This window comes from Apodemus sylvaticus, chromosome 10 (genome assembly GCF_947179515.1).
Source record: "Apodemus sylvaticus chromosome 10, mApoSyl1.1, whole genome shotgun sequence".
NCBI lineage: Eukaryota > Metazoa > Chordata > Mammalia > Rodentia > Muridae > Apodemus > Apodemus sylvaticus.
Window position 1 is genome coordinate 48224768 of NC_067481.1, and position 15676 is coordinate 48240443.

General features: G+C 53.9%; 2 protein-coding genes across 3 annotated transcripts; both read right to left on the bottom strand.

Annotated features, from left to right (window-relative positions):
• Positions 1–1012: 1012 nt before the first annotated feature.
• On the bottom strand, positions 1013–11767 carry Scarf1 (scavenger receptor class F member 1). The gene is made up of 11 exons (XM_052196455.1): positions 11570–11767; positions 11194–11252; positions 10850–10951; positions 9193–9715; positions 6472–6690; positions 5968–6096; positions 5022–5125; positions 4786–4903; positions 3726–3847; positions 3488–3634; positions 1013–2212 (listed from the first exon to the last, which is right to left on the bottom strand). Exons 1-11 carry the CDS (start codon positions 11680–11682, stop codon positions 1368–1370), a joined length of 2481 nt encoding a protein of 826 aa, XP_052052415.1. The 5' UTR covers positions 11683–11767; the 3' UTR covers positions 1013–1367.
• Positions 11768–12092: 325 nt separating this feature from the next.
• Rilp (Rab interacting lysosomal protein) lies at positions 12093–15359 on the bottom strand. Of its 2 annotated transcripts, XM_052196457.1 has the most exons (8): positions 15065–15353; positions 14900–14993; positions 14699–14805; positions 14421–14606; positions 14001–14146; positions 13379–13501; positions 12813–12896; positions 12095–12567 (listed from the first exon to the last, which is right to left on the bottom strand). In XM_052196457.1, the coding sequence occupies exons 1-8, from the start codon at positions 15284–15286 to the stop codon at positions 12423–12425; spliced, it is 1107 nt and encodes a 368-aa protein (XP_052052417.1). In that variant the 5' UTR covers positions 15287–15353; the 3' UTR covers positions 12095–12422. The 2 variants fall into 2 exon arrangements, with proteins under 2 accessions (XP_052052418.1, XP_052052417.1); XM_052196458.1 differs by lacking the exon at positions 12813–12896 and having other exon boundaries at positions 12093–12567; positions 15065–15359.
• Between the last annotated feature and the right edge of the window lie 317 nt (positions 15360–15676).

Here is a 15676-nt window from a genome sequence, read left to right on the forward strand (position 1 = left end):
CCCGGCTTATTTTATTTTTGAGACAGGGTAGCCCTGGCTGTCCTGGAATTTGCTCTGTAGACCAAGCTGGCCTCAAAACTCAAGAGATCTGCCTGCCTCTGCCTCCCAAGTGTTAGGATCAAAGGCATGAACCACCACTGCCTGGCATTAAAAAAAAAATTAAGAGCCCGGGGCGGTGGTGGTGCACGCCTGTAATCCCAGCACTCTGGGAGGCAGAGGCAGGTAGATTTCTGAGTTTGAGGCCAGCCTGGTCTACAGAGTGAGTTCCAGGACAGCCAGGGCTATACAGAGAAACCCTGTCTCGAAAAAACCAAATCCAAAAAACAACAAAGAAAAAAAAAGTAAAGTAAAGTTGGGGTGAGGGCGTAGGAAACAGAAGAGCAGGTGTTAGGTAGTGAGAGCAGGAGCTGCCCGCGCTGCGCTCCCCAACCTCTTAGTGACTTTATACTCTCGCATGCCAAGTTCTTAAGTCTTTAAATGTATTTCATATGTATGTGTGTTTTACATGCATGAGTGTTCTATAAGCAACTTCATGCCTGATGTCCTCAGGAGGCCAGGATGGCTGGGAACCAAACCCAGCTCCTCTGGAAGAGCGGCCAGTGCTCTTGCCCACCGAGGAGCGGTCGGTGCTCCTCATTGTTCAGCCCAGCTGATGTGAGGCTCAGATGGTAGCGTGCTTGCCTAGCCAGGCACGAAGCCCTAGGAAAACAGACCGCTCAGGTGGCTCGAGCCAGCACGGGGGAAGTAGCAGCGACAAGAGATGTAAACTCACGGCATTCTCACAGCGCACGTCTGAGAACAGCTTTGGCTGTAAAAGAGACCCTGCCTCAAAAAACAAAGGCTAGCGAGATGGCCCAGTGGTCAGAAGCACTTAGGTCACAGACCCGAGTGCCAGCTCCAGATTCATGAGGTGATGAAGGAACCACTGAGAATTGGTCACTGACCGGCACATGCAGGTCCTGTCGTACATGCCCTCCCCTCAAACAAATTAATAAATATTCTAAAAGAAATATTTGTTCAATCAATCTTTATCTTCCAACATTTAGGTTGTTTTCCATTTCAGAAAAAAAATGTTTTGGAGTGACGGAAAGAATGATCTTGGGACGGGATCCAGGACAACGGCAGGAAAGCCCTGTGCCCAGCTCCTCCTTCCTCTGACCTGGCTACATAGGGCCTCCGCTCAGGCCTTCCAGTCCCACCTGGGGACACCGCCAGGGCCAGACCCACAGCCAGCTGGCCTCTAACCCTTGCCTCTTCCAGAGCAGAGTTTCTGTTTAGTCTGTCACAGCTTTGGCATCTTGTCCAGGCACAAAGCCCGACCCCTGCATCCCTGGCCACAGCCATCCCACTCACCCAACTCAAGGTCCTCAGTGCTGTGGCGGCACTGACATGGGCACAACATTCTCATACAGGGGCTCCTCCTGCTCCTTCTCTTCGGCCTGCTTCTGGGAACCCGGTTCCGGGGAACTGCTTCCGGCGTCTGGCTCCTGCACGGTCCCTAAGCTCTCAGTGCCATCTCCCGGACGTCTAGATGCTTCCTCTGGCCTAACTGTGGTGGACTCCATGGCCCCGGAGAGCACGGCAGCTGGAGCTGAGCCAGAGCCCTGGGACAGCCCAGAGCTGGCCTGGTTCCGACCCAGAGATCGGCGCAAAGGCTTTGGGATGGCACTCTTCACCTTGGGGGCCGCCTGATCTTTCTGGTTGTTTCCCAAACGACGAAAGACAGACCAGACAGGGCCCTCAGGTTTCTGGGGTGTCCCTGCCAGCATATAAATAGTGGCCACAGACCCCGGGCTCTCCTGGATGCCTCCATCGGTGGTTTCCACACACTCGGCCACCGTCCGGCTACCAGGTGGAAGTTGGCCGTGACTAGTGGCAGCATCTCCAGAGCTTGCAGCTGTAGGAGCATCCTCCTCTGGGTTTGCTTGCTCTGGGCCTGGAGACTCCTCAGCCTCCTGCCCTTCAGGACGTGGCTGAGCACCTCTGGAGAATCTCTTGGGTTTTCGTATGGGGCTGGAGAGATCTCCAGAGCTTCGGCCATTCTGTGGTGCAAACTTAGTGCCTTCAGCAAAGGAGACGGATGGCCTCTTGGCCCTAGCCAGGCTGGACGTGCGTGGGATGGGGAACGGTGTGGAGGCATCTTCAGGGGGAGGGAAGGGGCTTCCAGGAAGGCTGGCTTCTGGTGATTCTTCTTGGGCCATAGGGACCGTCTCTGGCAGGGGAGAAAACAGAGGAGCTCCAGCGGGGTACACTGCTCTAATCTTCTACCCGGGGTGCAGAATCTTCCCAGATGCCTCAAGATGTGGCAGGGAAGAGTAAGGCAGGGGAGAGGCTGGTGGAGTAGACACCTCTCCTTTGCTCTTTTCTCTTTGCCCCTCCTTGCTTTGAACCACTGCATACTGCATTTTATCCAAAACACCACCACTGCTGCCTAATTTTCGCGTGGCCAGTTCCTACTGATTCGGCTAAACACAGCTGTGACTAACAGACACATTCCTTAATTCTAGTTACCCCAGGCATGAGTAGCTTCTGAGCCCTTCTTTTGATTTGCATGCCCCACTAAAGCATGATGGTTGTGGCTGTCCTCTGAGCCAAGCCATGTTGGAGAGTTCACCTGTGCACTTGGAAAAAGATTATCCCAGCTGGGTTTGCCGACTGTTTACACGCCCTCAAGGAGGGATGGGTAAAGAGACACTTAGCTGAGTCCCTAGCCCTCCCCATCACCTGTTGCATACAACTCTACCTTAATTGCAGGAGGCCTCTGGGGAGAGGCTAGAACAGATAAGCTGCAGAATTTTACAAGAGAAGAGGGCTCCACCGAGTGGCTGGCTAAGCTCACATCCCTATGGCTAAAGGCCTAGAATGGGCTGTTGCAGGGAGGAGCACCTGTACCCTGAAAATGCTCTATATGAAGATCTAATAAACTCATTGGTTCCCAGAATGAGCTTTGGTGACAATGTACCTCTGTTTGGTGTTGGGACCTTCATTTTAGAAGAAGGAGTAGAGGTTGCTGTGTGTCCCTTGGGAAGGAATTTTAGCAATGATGACCCATTCTGTCCTCTATTGTCAGGTGACATATCTTTTTATATCTCTATCTGTCTGTCTGTCTATTTATCTATCTATTTTGAAACGGGGCCTCTTTACTCCTGGCTCTCCTGGAGCTCACTCTGTAGACCAAGCTGGCCTCGAACTCCAACTCATAAAGACCCACCTGCCTCTGCCTCCCAAACGCCAGGATTAAAGGCATGTGCCACTGTACCCAGCACGGCGTTAGCCTTTTTACTGCTCACTACAAGCTTGGTGAGGCCAGGCTGCTCCTGTGTTGTGACCTTGCCGCTCTCAGAGCCAGAAACAGCAAGTGGTGGAAAACAAACACAGACAGACATCTGCCAAAGGAACGGGGAAGGTGCCACCGCGGTGGGCACGGCTTCCCGGGTGCCACCGCGGTGGGCATGGCTTCCCCAGCTGAGCAAGCTGCTCGGGCTACCTTCTCGAGGTGGCAAGAAGTAGGTATGAGCTTCGTCCTCTTCTCCAGAGTCGGGATCAGAAGAGAAGGAGTCCTCAGAGGCCCAGCCAGCAGAGGGCGGCTCGATGAAGCTGTGGTTGAAGGGGACCTCCGGATCGTGGTGAGAGACTGCAGGGGTTGTGGGTCAGGCGTGGGGCCTCCTGGGAAGCTTTGTCCCACCTTAGCCCTAGACTGACCCTGAGCCCCAGTGCCCACTTACCTGTCACCCAGGGTAGCTTGTAGTTACTGAGGGAGCCACAGGGTAGTGCCGAGCCCAGGCTGGTGAGGGCTCCCCACACCTGCTGCTTCATTCTGAAAAAGGCAGCTCCATTTCTCTCAGGCCTGAGAGGGCGGCAAAGAGAGGGCGGTCAGTGTACAAGACCTAAGGGAACCCATGTCAGGCTGACAGGATGTGCCAGGTGACTATCTATTTAGATGGCCCTGCACATTGATGACAGAATAAAATCTAAATCAGGGAGTCCAAAATCTAAGTCACAGAAGGATCGGGGTCTAGTATGGTGGCACATTCCCAGACTCCTAGCATTCTCTTGGCTGAGTCTGAGCACTTGGCTGAGGCATGAAGATATCCACTTCATGACAGCCTGAGCTACATAGTGAGGTATTTTATCACAAAGCAAGCAAACAAACAAGAATCAGGTGAGCTCAGTCGCAGAGCACTTACTTAGCATGAGCAAGCCCTGGCTCTCATCCCTAGCATGATGGAGGAGAAAGAACACTGGGCAGAGAATCCAAAAAGCCAGGAGGGCCTCTGTGTGAGCCCAGAGCAGCTGAGACACCATGAGCATCAGCGTCTTTGTAAATAGAAGAAATGAACCCTCTCATCACCACACTCCCTGTTTCAGACTTCCACCATGTAGTGTGTCCACAGATCAAGAGATGTGAAAAAGAGCACATTCTCCTGAGCTTCACCGGCCCCCCCTCCACAATCTATTCCTCAGGCTGTGCTCTCTGCAAAACCACAGCTCCGACTTCTCTGTCCCTCTCTTTCTTGATGGCTTGAAATCCAGTCTCTTCCCTTCTCTGCTGAGCTGTGTGGATTCTCCTCTGTCCCAGCCCTTGCAGCGATGTCACGAGCTCAGCCTTCTGCTGCACCCAGTCCCCTGCCACCCAGTCCCCTGTTCATATTTATGTGACTCAGACACTTCCTTGTCAGGAAGACAAGTAGTTGCAGGCTTTAGTCTGTGTCACTACCTGAAGAGTGACAAGTTCAGCCCTTCCCCACCCCCAAAGGAACATGCGCAATGGCCAGCAGCGTTTACCTGCCCTTGGGGTCCAGGCGGGTAGCAGAGCAGCAGTAGGCACAGCAGACGATGCCCATGAGGAGGAGCAGCAGAGGGACCAGGATGCCCACAATGAGAGCGCTTTTACCATAGCGGCCTAGAACATGGGTGACGGTCCTTTGAGGATCCTGGAGTGTCCCCAATCCTTCCCTACAGCCGAGATTCCTGTAGCCCACAGAAATGACCAAATGTCCCTCCATGTTCCCCCCACTTACCCAGCTGGCAGGCCCCAGACACAGGGTGGCAGAGCCCCTCTGGGCATTGGCAGGGGATGGAGCAGTTGTTTCCGTGGAAGCCAGATGGGCAGGAACTGTTGCAGCTAGGGGTACAGCACATGAAAGGCAGGCTAAAGGCACCACAGAGAGTAAAAGTGTAGACTTCTGGAGACTGTTCCTAAGACCCATCCTAAGTGGCCCCGTAATGTTGAGAGTGCTTCAAGGTAGAGACTTTGGGTGACAGCCCTCATCCCTCAGCCTTAACGAGGGAGAAGCAAGGTGCCTTGTATCCAGCCAGCCCTGGGCCTACCTCCCTGGGCCTCCATCCCTTTCTTTGTAAAATGGGTCTCCTCTAGCCAGGCAGTGGTGGCGCACGCCTTTAATCCCAGCACTTGGGAGGCAGAGGCAGGTGGATTTCTGAGTTCGAGGCCAGCCTGGTCTACAGAGTGAGTTCCAGGACAGCCAGGGCTACACAGAGAAACAACCCTGTCTTGAAAAAACAAACAAACAAACAAAATCCAGGTCTCCTCCACCTGACCCTATGAGCTGTTCTTTAGATAAGACTCCTTCCTGGAGTGCTGACTGCTAGATACCTGAAGAACTAGAGCCACATCAGTGGGATCCGGGTCCCACCCCTAAGCAAATCTTCATCTGATAAGGCACCAACTCCTTTTCTTTCCTCCTGATATTTTTCTTTTTCTTTAAATTTTTTTTATTTTTTCTTTCCTTTTAAAAAGTTTTGTTTATTTTTTTAGTCCTTTTAGATTAACCTCTGAGTTTCCTCAGAAGATGCCATCCCACACAGGAAAACTAACATCTTTATTACAGGGTGGGAGAAAGGTTTTTTTGGGAAGTGGAGAGGCTTAGTGAGGGAAATTTGAGAAACATTACACAGAGGGCTGACCTCATCTCTCATAATCCCGTGTCCCCAAGGCCTAGTGCTTACCTGGTCCCCCAGTAACCAGCACTGCAGATACATTCTCCAGTCACTGCATTGCAAGTCCCCTGAACACAGGTGGGGCAGGTAGAGCTACAGTCCTTCCCAAAGGTACCAAGCGGACAAGGGTTCTCACACCTGAGGTTACACGAGAGATGCAGGACTCAGAATTGGGAGGGCAGGAAGGTCCTACAACCTCTCCTATCTTCCTGGACACGGGGTCCCAAAAGGGCCATTTCCCTGTAGCAAAGTTGGAGCCAAACCCAACTGGGTGACAAACTACAGGTCCCTGAGGGGGAAGGAAAGAACTAGGGAGGAGACAACTAGATGTATGCTCTTCCCAGAGCCCCCTCAGAACCCCTCTTCCTCTCAGCCCGGCCAGGAGGCAATGCCTGAGCTGACTGAATGTGAACTGTGTGGAAGTGGTGGTCCTCTCTTTCCTCTCAGAAAGAACAGCTGAGAGGAGGGGTAGAGGAGAAAAATGTGTTCGGAGCAAGGTAGCCCCTCCCTCACCTGGGCCCCAGCCAACCAGGGTCGCAGTGCTGGCAGTGCCCAGTTTCCGCTTGACAGGGATCCCCAAGCCGGCAGCGGGGGCACTGCCCAGTGCACCTCTCACCAAAGGTGCCCGGAGGGCACGGCTGCTTGCACTGAGTCCCATTCCAGCCGGGCTTGCAGGACTCACAGTTGCCCGTGACTGGAGAGCATGTGGCATTCGGCTCACAGTGGCCACAGCTGACAAGAGAAAGGGATCATGGGAGGGGGTAGACTGAGAACGGCCCACATTGTTAGGCCTGAAGTACTAGAGAAATCTGGGTCCCTGATGGACCACTCAGGCTGAAGCCTCAGTTTCTCTGTGTTGTACACCCGAAAGGTTGGATCTCTAAGGGAATCACAGGTTTCTAGCCCACGCCCGACTCCCTGTTCTGTGACTCATCCTTCCCTGGGTTCACAATGGATCCCGGGAGGGAGCCACCAGCTCAGCCAGAGCAGCCATGTCACCTCCAATCCACCCCTCGCTTCCCTCCCACACCGCCCTCTCGCCCTCCCTTCTCTGCTGTTTCCTATGCCACACAATCTCTGGGGTTAGGACTGAGTGGCTGGGGGCAGACACATGTCACAGAAGAAACTGCTCAGGGGGCTACGAGAGGAGAGTCACTTGAGCAAAGAGTTTGAGACTAGCATGGGTAACATACAGAGACCCTTTTCTTTTGTTATTTAATTTTAAGGGTATAGTAGTTTAACTATGACAAAAAAGTCTACAGACTCACTCTTCTTGAACACACACACACACACACACACACACACACGCATGGTACAGCTTTTTTTTTTTTTTTTTTTTTTTTTTTTTTTGATTTTGTTTTTTTTGAGACAGGGTTTCTCTGTGTAGCCCTGGCTGTCCTGGAACTCACTCACTCTGTAGACCAGGCTGGCCTCAAACTCAGAAATCCACCTGCCTCTGCCTCCTAAGTGCTGGGATTACAGGCGGGCACCACCTCACCCGGCTATATAGAAATCATTTTATCACAATAGATAGTTTCAGGATTAACTCATCTTGATTTTCCAGTGATGCTAATAGGAACTTGATTCCTCTCTGCTGATACTTAATCATCTGGGATCCATTATCAGGGAGAAAGGGTAATCCTAAAATCAGCTTAGCTGAGCTGGGTATGATGGCCCACGTTCACAATTCCATCATTCCAGACAGAGGCAGAGGCAGGGAGACCTCTGCAAAGTGAACAGTGGCCTGAGACACACAAAAAGACCTTGTCCTAAAAAAAAAAATCAGTTTGTCTGATTCTGACTAGCATTGGAGGTGGTGTGTGTGTGTGTGTGTGTGTGTGTGTGTGTGTGCATGTGGCATTTATTACAAGCTGGGAGTTGTAGCTTGGACCTGAAATCCCAGCTCTCAGGAAGCAGAGGAGGGAAGATTGCCTGGGTTATAGAGTGAGTCCCATGACTGTCTGAGCTACAGAGTGAGACCCTGGCTCAAAAAATATCAAAGAAAGAAGTGGGGAGGAGCTGGCTGCTGTGGTTCATGGGCTTGGGAGGTTGAGGCAGGAGGATTAGGAGTTTGAGGTCAGCGTGAGCGACAAAGAGATTGGAACCTAAACCAAAACCAAACCAAACCAAACCAAGCCAAACAAAAGAAAGGAAGGAAGGAAGGAAGGAAGGAAGGAAGGAAGGAAGGAAGGAAACAAAGAAAAGGACTGCAGTACATTCTCATTGGTTCCTAGGAAAGGCGGAGTCTGTGTTGTCTGCTTCCATTTTGATTCTGGTTGTTTCCAATCCTCACTATGAATTAGGGGATATAATGTCATGCTCTACATTTTGCTCCCTGACCTTTTTGGTGTTGGAAACCGAACCTAGGGCTTAGTGCATGCCGGGCCAGATCTCCACTACTCATCAGTATCCCCAGACCCATTCTTTGTTCTAAATAGAGTTTGTCACCACTTTGTGGGAGGAGAATCATTGACAGTGTCTTCATGTAGCCTAGGCTAGCCTCAGATCTGCTGTGTTGCCAAAGATGATCCTCCTGCCTCCAGCCTGCCTTGTTACTACTGCTCCTACACACAGCCTTGCTCCCTCAGTGCGTGGCACAGGCCGACGTCTAACGCGTGATCCTTAAGCCTCTTCTGCCTTCCATATGCTAACACAGAGGGACAGCAAGTTTTGTTATTGATTTTCTCTTTGGAAAGTCTCACTTACCTAGTGCTGGCTGACTTGGACATGCTATGTAAACCAGGCTAGGAACCTGCAGCCTTACAGGGAATCTCTTGCTTCAGCCTCTTGAGTGCTGGGATCACAGGGGACACACACACACACACACACACACATACACTTTTTCCCCCCCAAGACAGGATTTCTCTGTGTATCTCCAGCTGTCCTGGAACTCACGCTGTAGACCAGGCTGGCCTCAAACTCAGAAATCTGCCTGCCTCTGTCTCCCAAGTGCTGGGATTAAAAGTGTGTGCCACCACTGCCCAGCACACTCATGCCCTCTTAAAGAGCAGCACAAAGAAGTCTTAACTACAGCGCTCTCTCCAGCCAGAGGTTTGTACTTTTTAACATTGATGAGCTGGGAGTAGTAGGCTCAAGCAGATGGAGATGCAGGGGCGTGTTTTTTATTTTTTTTCTTTCACCCTTGCCTTGTATACATCTTGGAGATTGCCTGAGATACCCCCTCTGCACACCTGTCTTATCTCTTGCCCAGCCCTTACCCTGTTGCTGGCTCACCTTTCTCTGCACTGCGCCCCATAGTGGCCAGGGTTGCAAGGCAGCTCACAGCGGACTCCATGGAAGCCAGGAGGGCAGGAGCAGTGGCCGGAAGTAGCGCTGCATTGGCCTCGCACACACTGGCACTTACGACTACACTCCGGACCCCACCAGCCCTGCAGGCATGTGCAGCGGCCAGAGTTCTGCATGCAGGGCGAGGTGTGGCAGTTGCAGCTGAAGCTGCAACGGCGGCCCCACCTGCCCATCGGGCATATGCAGGCTCCAGTGGCCTGGTCACAGCGTGCCCCTGAGTTGCACTGGCATTGGCGATTACACATGGGTGTCCACCAGCCGGGGTCGCAGCGGCACAAGCCCGTCTTTGGGTCACACTGTCCGTGGGGGCCGCAGGTGCAGGAGTACTCACAGAGCTTGCCCCAGTAGTTGGGCTGGCACTGGCACACACCGGTGGCCGGTTCGCACTGGCCACGTGGATGGCAAGGGCAGGTCTCGCGGCAGTCATGGCCCCAGTACTGGCCTGGACAGCCTGTTAGGTTAGGAATGGGAGATAATCGGGTTCAGAGCTGCGTACAGGTCCTTGCCCTGACCTTTCCTCAAGGAAGAGGACACAGGCTTGCTCTTCAAGAGCCAAGGACAGACCCTGAGAACATCTGGCAGCCTGTCCTGGGACTCAGCTCATTTCCGGCCCCAGATTCAGAATACAAAGCCCTCGGTCTTGGCCGAGCTTCCGTTTCACATCCCGAAACACAGATCTTGAGTTTGACAGCGATGTGCCCAGGGTCACAGGTGGACGGGATGTCATTCATGTCCCTTCCCTCTCCCTGATAAGGTGTCCCCCTGTCCTTGGCCATCACTGGCATCTGAATTTTAGGTAGAAGATGCCTACCAGGGTGGCAGGGAAGTACCTATGTCACCTTCCAACCCAGGGATTCTTGGTGCCTGCCACTCTCCCCCTTGAGAGCCTAGATCCAGGCACCTCCCTCTACCTGCCCTTCAAGTATGAGGTACAGTTAGTGGAGACTCACAGGTCCACGCCCTCGGCATCTCTTTGTTTGTCTTTACTGAGAAGCTAAAAGTGATGCTGGGTGAGCAGGGTTTTCTAGCTGCCGGTTCAAACCCAGGGTCATTTCCAGGATCACTTCTCATTTATGTTTCTTTTTTTGGATTTTGGTTTTTTCGAGACAGGGTTTCTCTGTGTAGCCCTGGCTGTCATGGAACTCACTCTGTAGACCAGGCTGGCCTCGAACTCAGAAATGCGCCTGCCTCTGCCTCCCAGAGTGCTGGGACTACAGGCATGCGCCACCACTGCCTGGCTATTTTTCTTTTCTTAAAAGATTTATTTATTTATTTATTTATTATATGTAGATACTCTGTAGCTGTCTTCAGTCACTCCAGAAGAGTGTCAGATCTCATTATGGATGGTTGTGAGCCACCATGTGGTTGCTGGGATTTGAACTCAGGACCTTCGGAAGAGCAGTCAGTGCTCTTAACCACTGAGCCATCTCTCCAGCCCCGACTTCTCATTTCTGAGGCCATTTTCTAAGCAGAGCTTGGGTAATTTTGACCTTACCATTCTATTCTCACATCTCTACTTCCCTTGCCTACGTCCTGCCCTTTACCCAGTTCTGCCCAGAAATGTCACCCGGTCCTTAGAACTCACGGGAGCTGCACTGGGCTCCGAAGAATCCAGGCTTACACCGACAGAGGCCGGGCTTCACACACACCTCGTCCTTCCTGCAGACATCAGGCCCCTCACAGATGGCTGGAAAACACCCCACCCGGGCTTGAAAGGACTGGAGGACAAACAAGTAAGGGGCACCCCTGGTCCTCTCACCCACTTCTGGGGTTCTGCTCCCTTCAAAGCCATCCTTAGTGCTGGACAGGAGTAATGTGTCACAGGGTGGACACTGCTTCCAGGGCTCGGGAGGGGGGCTAGGGTAGAAAGGTTGTCATTGGGTCACATCCTTCCTATTCCTTGGCTAGGGGACTGTCCTGGCTACTCACGGATGGTGCATTCTTGATCTTTCTGCCTCCAGCCAGGACAGCACTGGAGCTCAGAGGGGCTGTGGGGTAGAAATGGGGCAGCACAGCCCGGTAGTGTGGGTCACTGATGCTGGCTGAAACGTGCAAGTCTTCCCTAGCTCCACTGAGGAAATCTAGCCCGGTGTCACAGGCCATGAGTCACAGTATCCATGTCCCCAACCCTTCTTTTTCCCTTCCATGACCTTCCCACTCTCTATGTGACCGTCTATCATCTGACAGGCTGCCTCTCAAAGTCCCCTTCTTGAGGTCCATGACCCTCCCCCACCCACCTCTTTATTTTCCAAAATGACCCAACACTAGTTAGCCACCATACCAGTTAGACTCCTACAAGACCCACCTGCTGCCTGTACAGACGTGCTGACCAGCTGGGTCGAGCGTGGATCCCCGGGTCACCCGAGCCCAGAGCAGCAACAGTGAGGACACCAGCCCTAGCCCCATGGCGGCCCGCATAGTAGGAAGGCCTGGCTTGATCTGGTCCCCACAGCTCCCAACCCCCTCCCTGCTTCCTCCCAAGGCTTTTCCTGAGGAAGCCAGGATAGAGGGCGGGCTGCTATGAGGCACCTCCCTGAGAGGGCAGGCAGCTTAGCACACAGAATCAAAAGTAAAAACAGGGTGATGGATAGTGAAAATGGAGTGGATTTCATGAGGAGGCCAAAAGATCGAAGCGACAGGTTTCCTAAACACTGGAGACAGGGAAAGGAATGGGGTGGGGGTAGGAGCCATACCCCCCAAATAAAGAGACCTTCCTCATCCTCGGTGAGGAGCCGGCCGAGGAGACCTTCTAAAGGAACCTCACCATGCTCTGTTCCTGGCAGGGCTGGGAGGTAACATGGGCCACCAACAGACAGACTGAGAGCCTTTTTAGGGTATTATGGGTATTTATTGCACTGGTCACCAACACAGCCCCAGGGAGGCAGGCAGGCAGGCAGCCCTCTGGCTCACGATGGGGAAAGGCAGAGACCAGAGATAGCTTTACCTCTAGCTCTGAAGTGTGGTACAGAGATGTCAAGAAAGGGAGACAGGCTGAAGTCCCACCACACCTAGCACAGGCTGGGGAGTGGGGGGCGGGGGGCAGGACTCATCCTCATTTGAGCTCACACATCCACGCACAGTTAGCTGGAACCCAGACTTAAGCCTCCTGCATAGCTGAAGCCCTCAGGCCAAGATGTTCATTGGAAGCAGAGGACTGGTCAGGAGTTGGGGGCTGGAAGGCTGGTCACAGGTTGCAGGCGGGGTTGCTGTGAGGCCTCTTCTCCTTCCTGTAGCCTGCTGGGCGCTGGGTTGCTGGTTTCAGCTTCGGGGGCCTCAGTCTCACCCCGATACCATAAGCCAAAGCTGGAAGACAAGCCAGGGGGGCAGAGATGTCAAGGGCACAGGCTGAGGGTCGGGAAAGGTGAAAGGGGGGTCTTGGAGGAAAGAGGACAGCACAGGTCACAGGGAACTGAAGGCATGTAGGGCAGAGAAACAGGAAGGAAGACAGATCTTAGAACAGCATGAAAGGCAGTGGAACAGAAAGGAAGGGTGGAGAAGTGCCAGGCAGGCCCCTCCTTCCCCTCCCTCCCTCCCCTCCTCCAACATACAAATTCTGGATTCTGGACCCAGGTACTAGGGGAACATCCTCCTTGTCATTGGAGAGCAGTAGCCACGAGCCATCCTCATCATCACTAGGTTAAAGAAATGCAAGTGTGGGCCCAGAGCTAGTGGGGCAAAGAGGTGGGGGCTTAAAAAAAAGAAGAAATGCAAGGGCTGTATATCAGGGCCTAGGGGATACTGTGAGTCCAGCTCATGTGGAGCCTCCTGAAGAACTTTCAGGAACATCAGGGGAGGATGGAGTGACCACAGGGCTGGAGAGGGGACGCTGAGGGGATCAAGGACGCTTTATAGCCAGGCAGACAACAGCCCCTCACAAGGCTGCACAGCATCCTTTAGTCAAGAGATCCAGCCAAGGAAGGAAACATGAGTCTGGAGAAGGAGCACCGACTGTTTCTTCAGCAGGAGGCAGAGCAGCCAGGGCAGTGGGAGCAGTGGGTACCAGAGGATAGGACGGCAGCTGGACACAGGGTTAGTGAGGCGCAGCATCATTGGGCACAGGAGAACTGCAGTAGGCCAAGGGGTTCGTTTGGAGGGCACAGAGGCAGGATCTTACCTGCTCTCTGCTTCTTCCGGTGTCCCCAACATCTTGGCCTTGATCTTCCTCCTCTGTTTCTTGACTGCCACCTTCATGGCTTCAAGCAGAAGCCCAGGGACACGGTGATCTGTGAGCAGCTCTCTAGGGAAGAGGGAAGGGAAGAATGTGGGACTGCTAACAGGAGGTGTCAAGTACGGTTTCAAACTGGGCATGGTGGCGCACGCCTGCGATCCCAGCACTTGGGAGGCAGAGGCAGGCAGATTTCTGAGTTCGAGGCCAGCCTGGTCTACAGAGTGATTTCCAGGACAGCCAGGGCCACACAGAGAACTCGAAAAACCAAAAAAATAAAAAAAATTAAAAAATCAAGTACAGTTTCCCCTGGAAACCCGTGAAAGCTCTACTGCCAACACCTCCGGTCTGAGCTTAGATGCCCCTCCCAAGGACAAGGCCTGCTGCTTCAGCTTGGTGAGCCCTGGTGCTGCCCTGTCTGAATGAGGTTCCAGGAGGGCAGGGACTATGGAAGTTACTTCTTCCCAGTGCCTGAGCTGGACACCGGCAATTGTCAGTGCTCATCTAAAAATGGTCCAAAAAAATAAGGTGGGGCAACCAGGAACAGGCGTCCTGGCCTCCAGTCCCTCACCGCTGGAAGTACTCCAACTCCTCCTTGAGCAAGAATACGTTGGCTTTGAGCTCATTCCGCTCCTGAAGGATCTGTTCAAGCTCTTCCCTGCTGAATCCACACTGGACAGCTTCTGGAGGGTTCCCTGGCTGTTTCTGAGTATCCACCTGTGCAAGGTCAGGAATAGTCAGAGAGCAGTTCTCTTAGCTCTCCCCGAAGTCCCAGCGCTCACGATAATATTAGGGGAAGTGTCTGCTAGGAAAACTTAGAGGACAAGGTTGTTGCCACATAGGTGGCAGACAACTGCTGTTGCTGCCTTCCAACTTCTTGGGTACCTTCTATACTGCATGGCACAACCATGCCGGGCAAACCTAGGCTGGGTCACCAACTGCTGAATGCTGTGAGCTCTGTGATGTATTTTGACTCCGCTCTGGCTCTTACCGGGTCATCTGGGGTTGGCGCATCAGGCTCCAAGCTCTGTTCTTTAGCCAGCTGGCGAGAGCCATCCCGAGCTATCTGGCGCTCCCTCTCCCGGTCCTGGGCCGCCCTCAATTGGGTCTGCACAGCAGCCAGCTTGTGCCGCAGCTCAGAGTTGACCAGCAGGAGGCGCTGGAGCTGTTCCTGGAGCTGGGGGGTGGAGCGAGAGAGCTAGGGGGCGGGGCTCCGAAGGCCGCAGCGGCCCCGCCCCACTTCGCGCTCCAGTCTGGCCCCGCCCTCACCGCCTCAGTCTCTTGGCTTCGGCGCAGCAGATCTCGGTTGTGTGCCCGAAGCTCATCCCGCTGTCTGTCTGTCACCTCCTTGAGTTGGCGGAGCAGCGCGCGCTCCCCTGAGGAAGAGGTGTTTTGAACACCACGGGTCTCTGGGGTACGCAGGCCCCGGCTGCCCCCAGCTCGCACTGCTCCGGTGGGACCGTCACTCACCCTGCGGCCCGGAGCCTAGCTCCTCGCGGAGGCGTTGGTTCTCCTCGCGCAGCCGCCGCAGCTCCACTTCGGCCTGCTGTGCGGACACCTGCAGCTGGGGGAGCCGGGGGTCTCAGGGTTCGGCCTGCCGGCTCCCGGGGGTCAAAGGAGGAGCCGGTGACTCACCGAGTCCGGAGCCGGCCCCACGGCGGCCTTCTCCAAGAGCTCCAGCGCCCGCACTACTAGTGGCACCAGCCCAGCCGCCGCGTCGGGTCCGAAACGGCGTGCCAGTTCCTGTAGCTCGGTGCCCAGAGCCCCCGCTAGATGGTACACGAGCTCGGCCGCTGATCCCGCGCCCACTGGAGAGGCCTGGCTGGGTAGCCCGGGCGCTGCCCTCTTGGGCTCCATTTTTTCCTCTCTTAAGGTCAAAAGCCACCCACACCCTCAGCTGGGGCAGGAAAAAGCCAAACAGTTCCGGCCCAGGAAGTTTAGGGCCTTAAGGGGCGGGGCAGAAGCAACCAGGGAGGAACAAATAGGGAAAAAGGCCCTGGGGTGGGAGAGTGCTCTGGGCTCCCTGTGCCCTACAAGGTCACTGGATGCAGGTCGCCCAACTTCCAGGCAGGTATCCAAGAGTTGAGGACTAGAGAGAGCCTAAGTGGTCACTTTAGGCAAGCCCTCCCATAGCGCCTGATCCAGGCTCCACCCCTGGACTTAGCAGCCAAGCACTCCAGAGGTGAAAGACTGAAGGTCAGCAAACAGCCTCTACTGCACTGCAGGGACAGTCACTCACTTAAGTAT

Bases quoted from the DNA above. Each gene is read 5' to 3' on its own strand.
- Rilp (XM_052196457.1), bottom strand. From the start codon at position 15,286: ATGGAGCCCAAGAGGGCAGCGCCCGGGCTACCCAGCCAGGCCTCTCCA. The intron at 14,806-14,899 runs GTGAGTGACGGT...CCTCTTCCTCAG, and splicing joins GCTAGGCTCCGGGCCGCAGG to GGGAGCGCGCGCTGCTCCGC. The intron at 12,897-13,378 runs GTAAGATCCTGC...TCTTTAACCTAG, and splicing joins CCGGAAGAAGCAGAGAGCAG to TGATGATGAGGATGGCTCGT.
- Scarf1 (XM_052196455.1), bottom strand. From the start codon at position 11,682: ATGCGGGCCGCCATGGGGCTAGGGCTGGTGTCCTCACTGTTGCTGCTC. The intron at 5,126-5,967 runs GTAAGCACTAGG...CTGTACCCCTAG, and splicing joins GCTGGTTACTGGGGGACCAG to CTGCAACAGTTCCTGCCCAT. The intron at 3,635-3,725 runs GTAAGTGGGCAC...CAACCCCTGCAG, and splicing joins CAAGCTACCCTGGGTGACAG to TCTCTCACCACGATCCGGAG.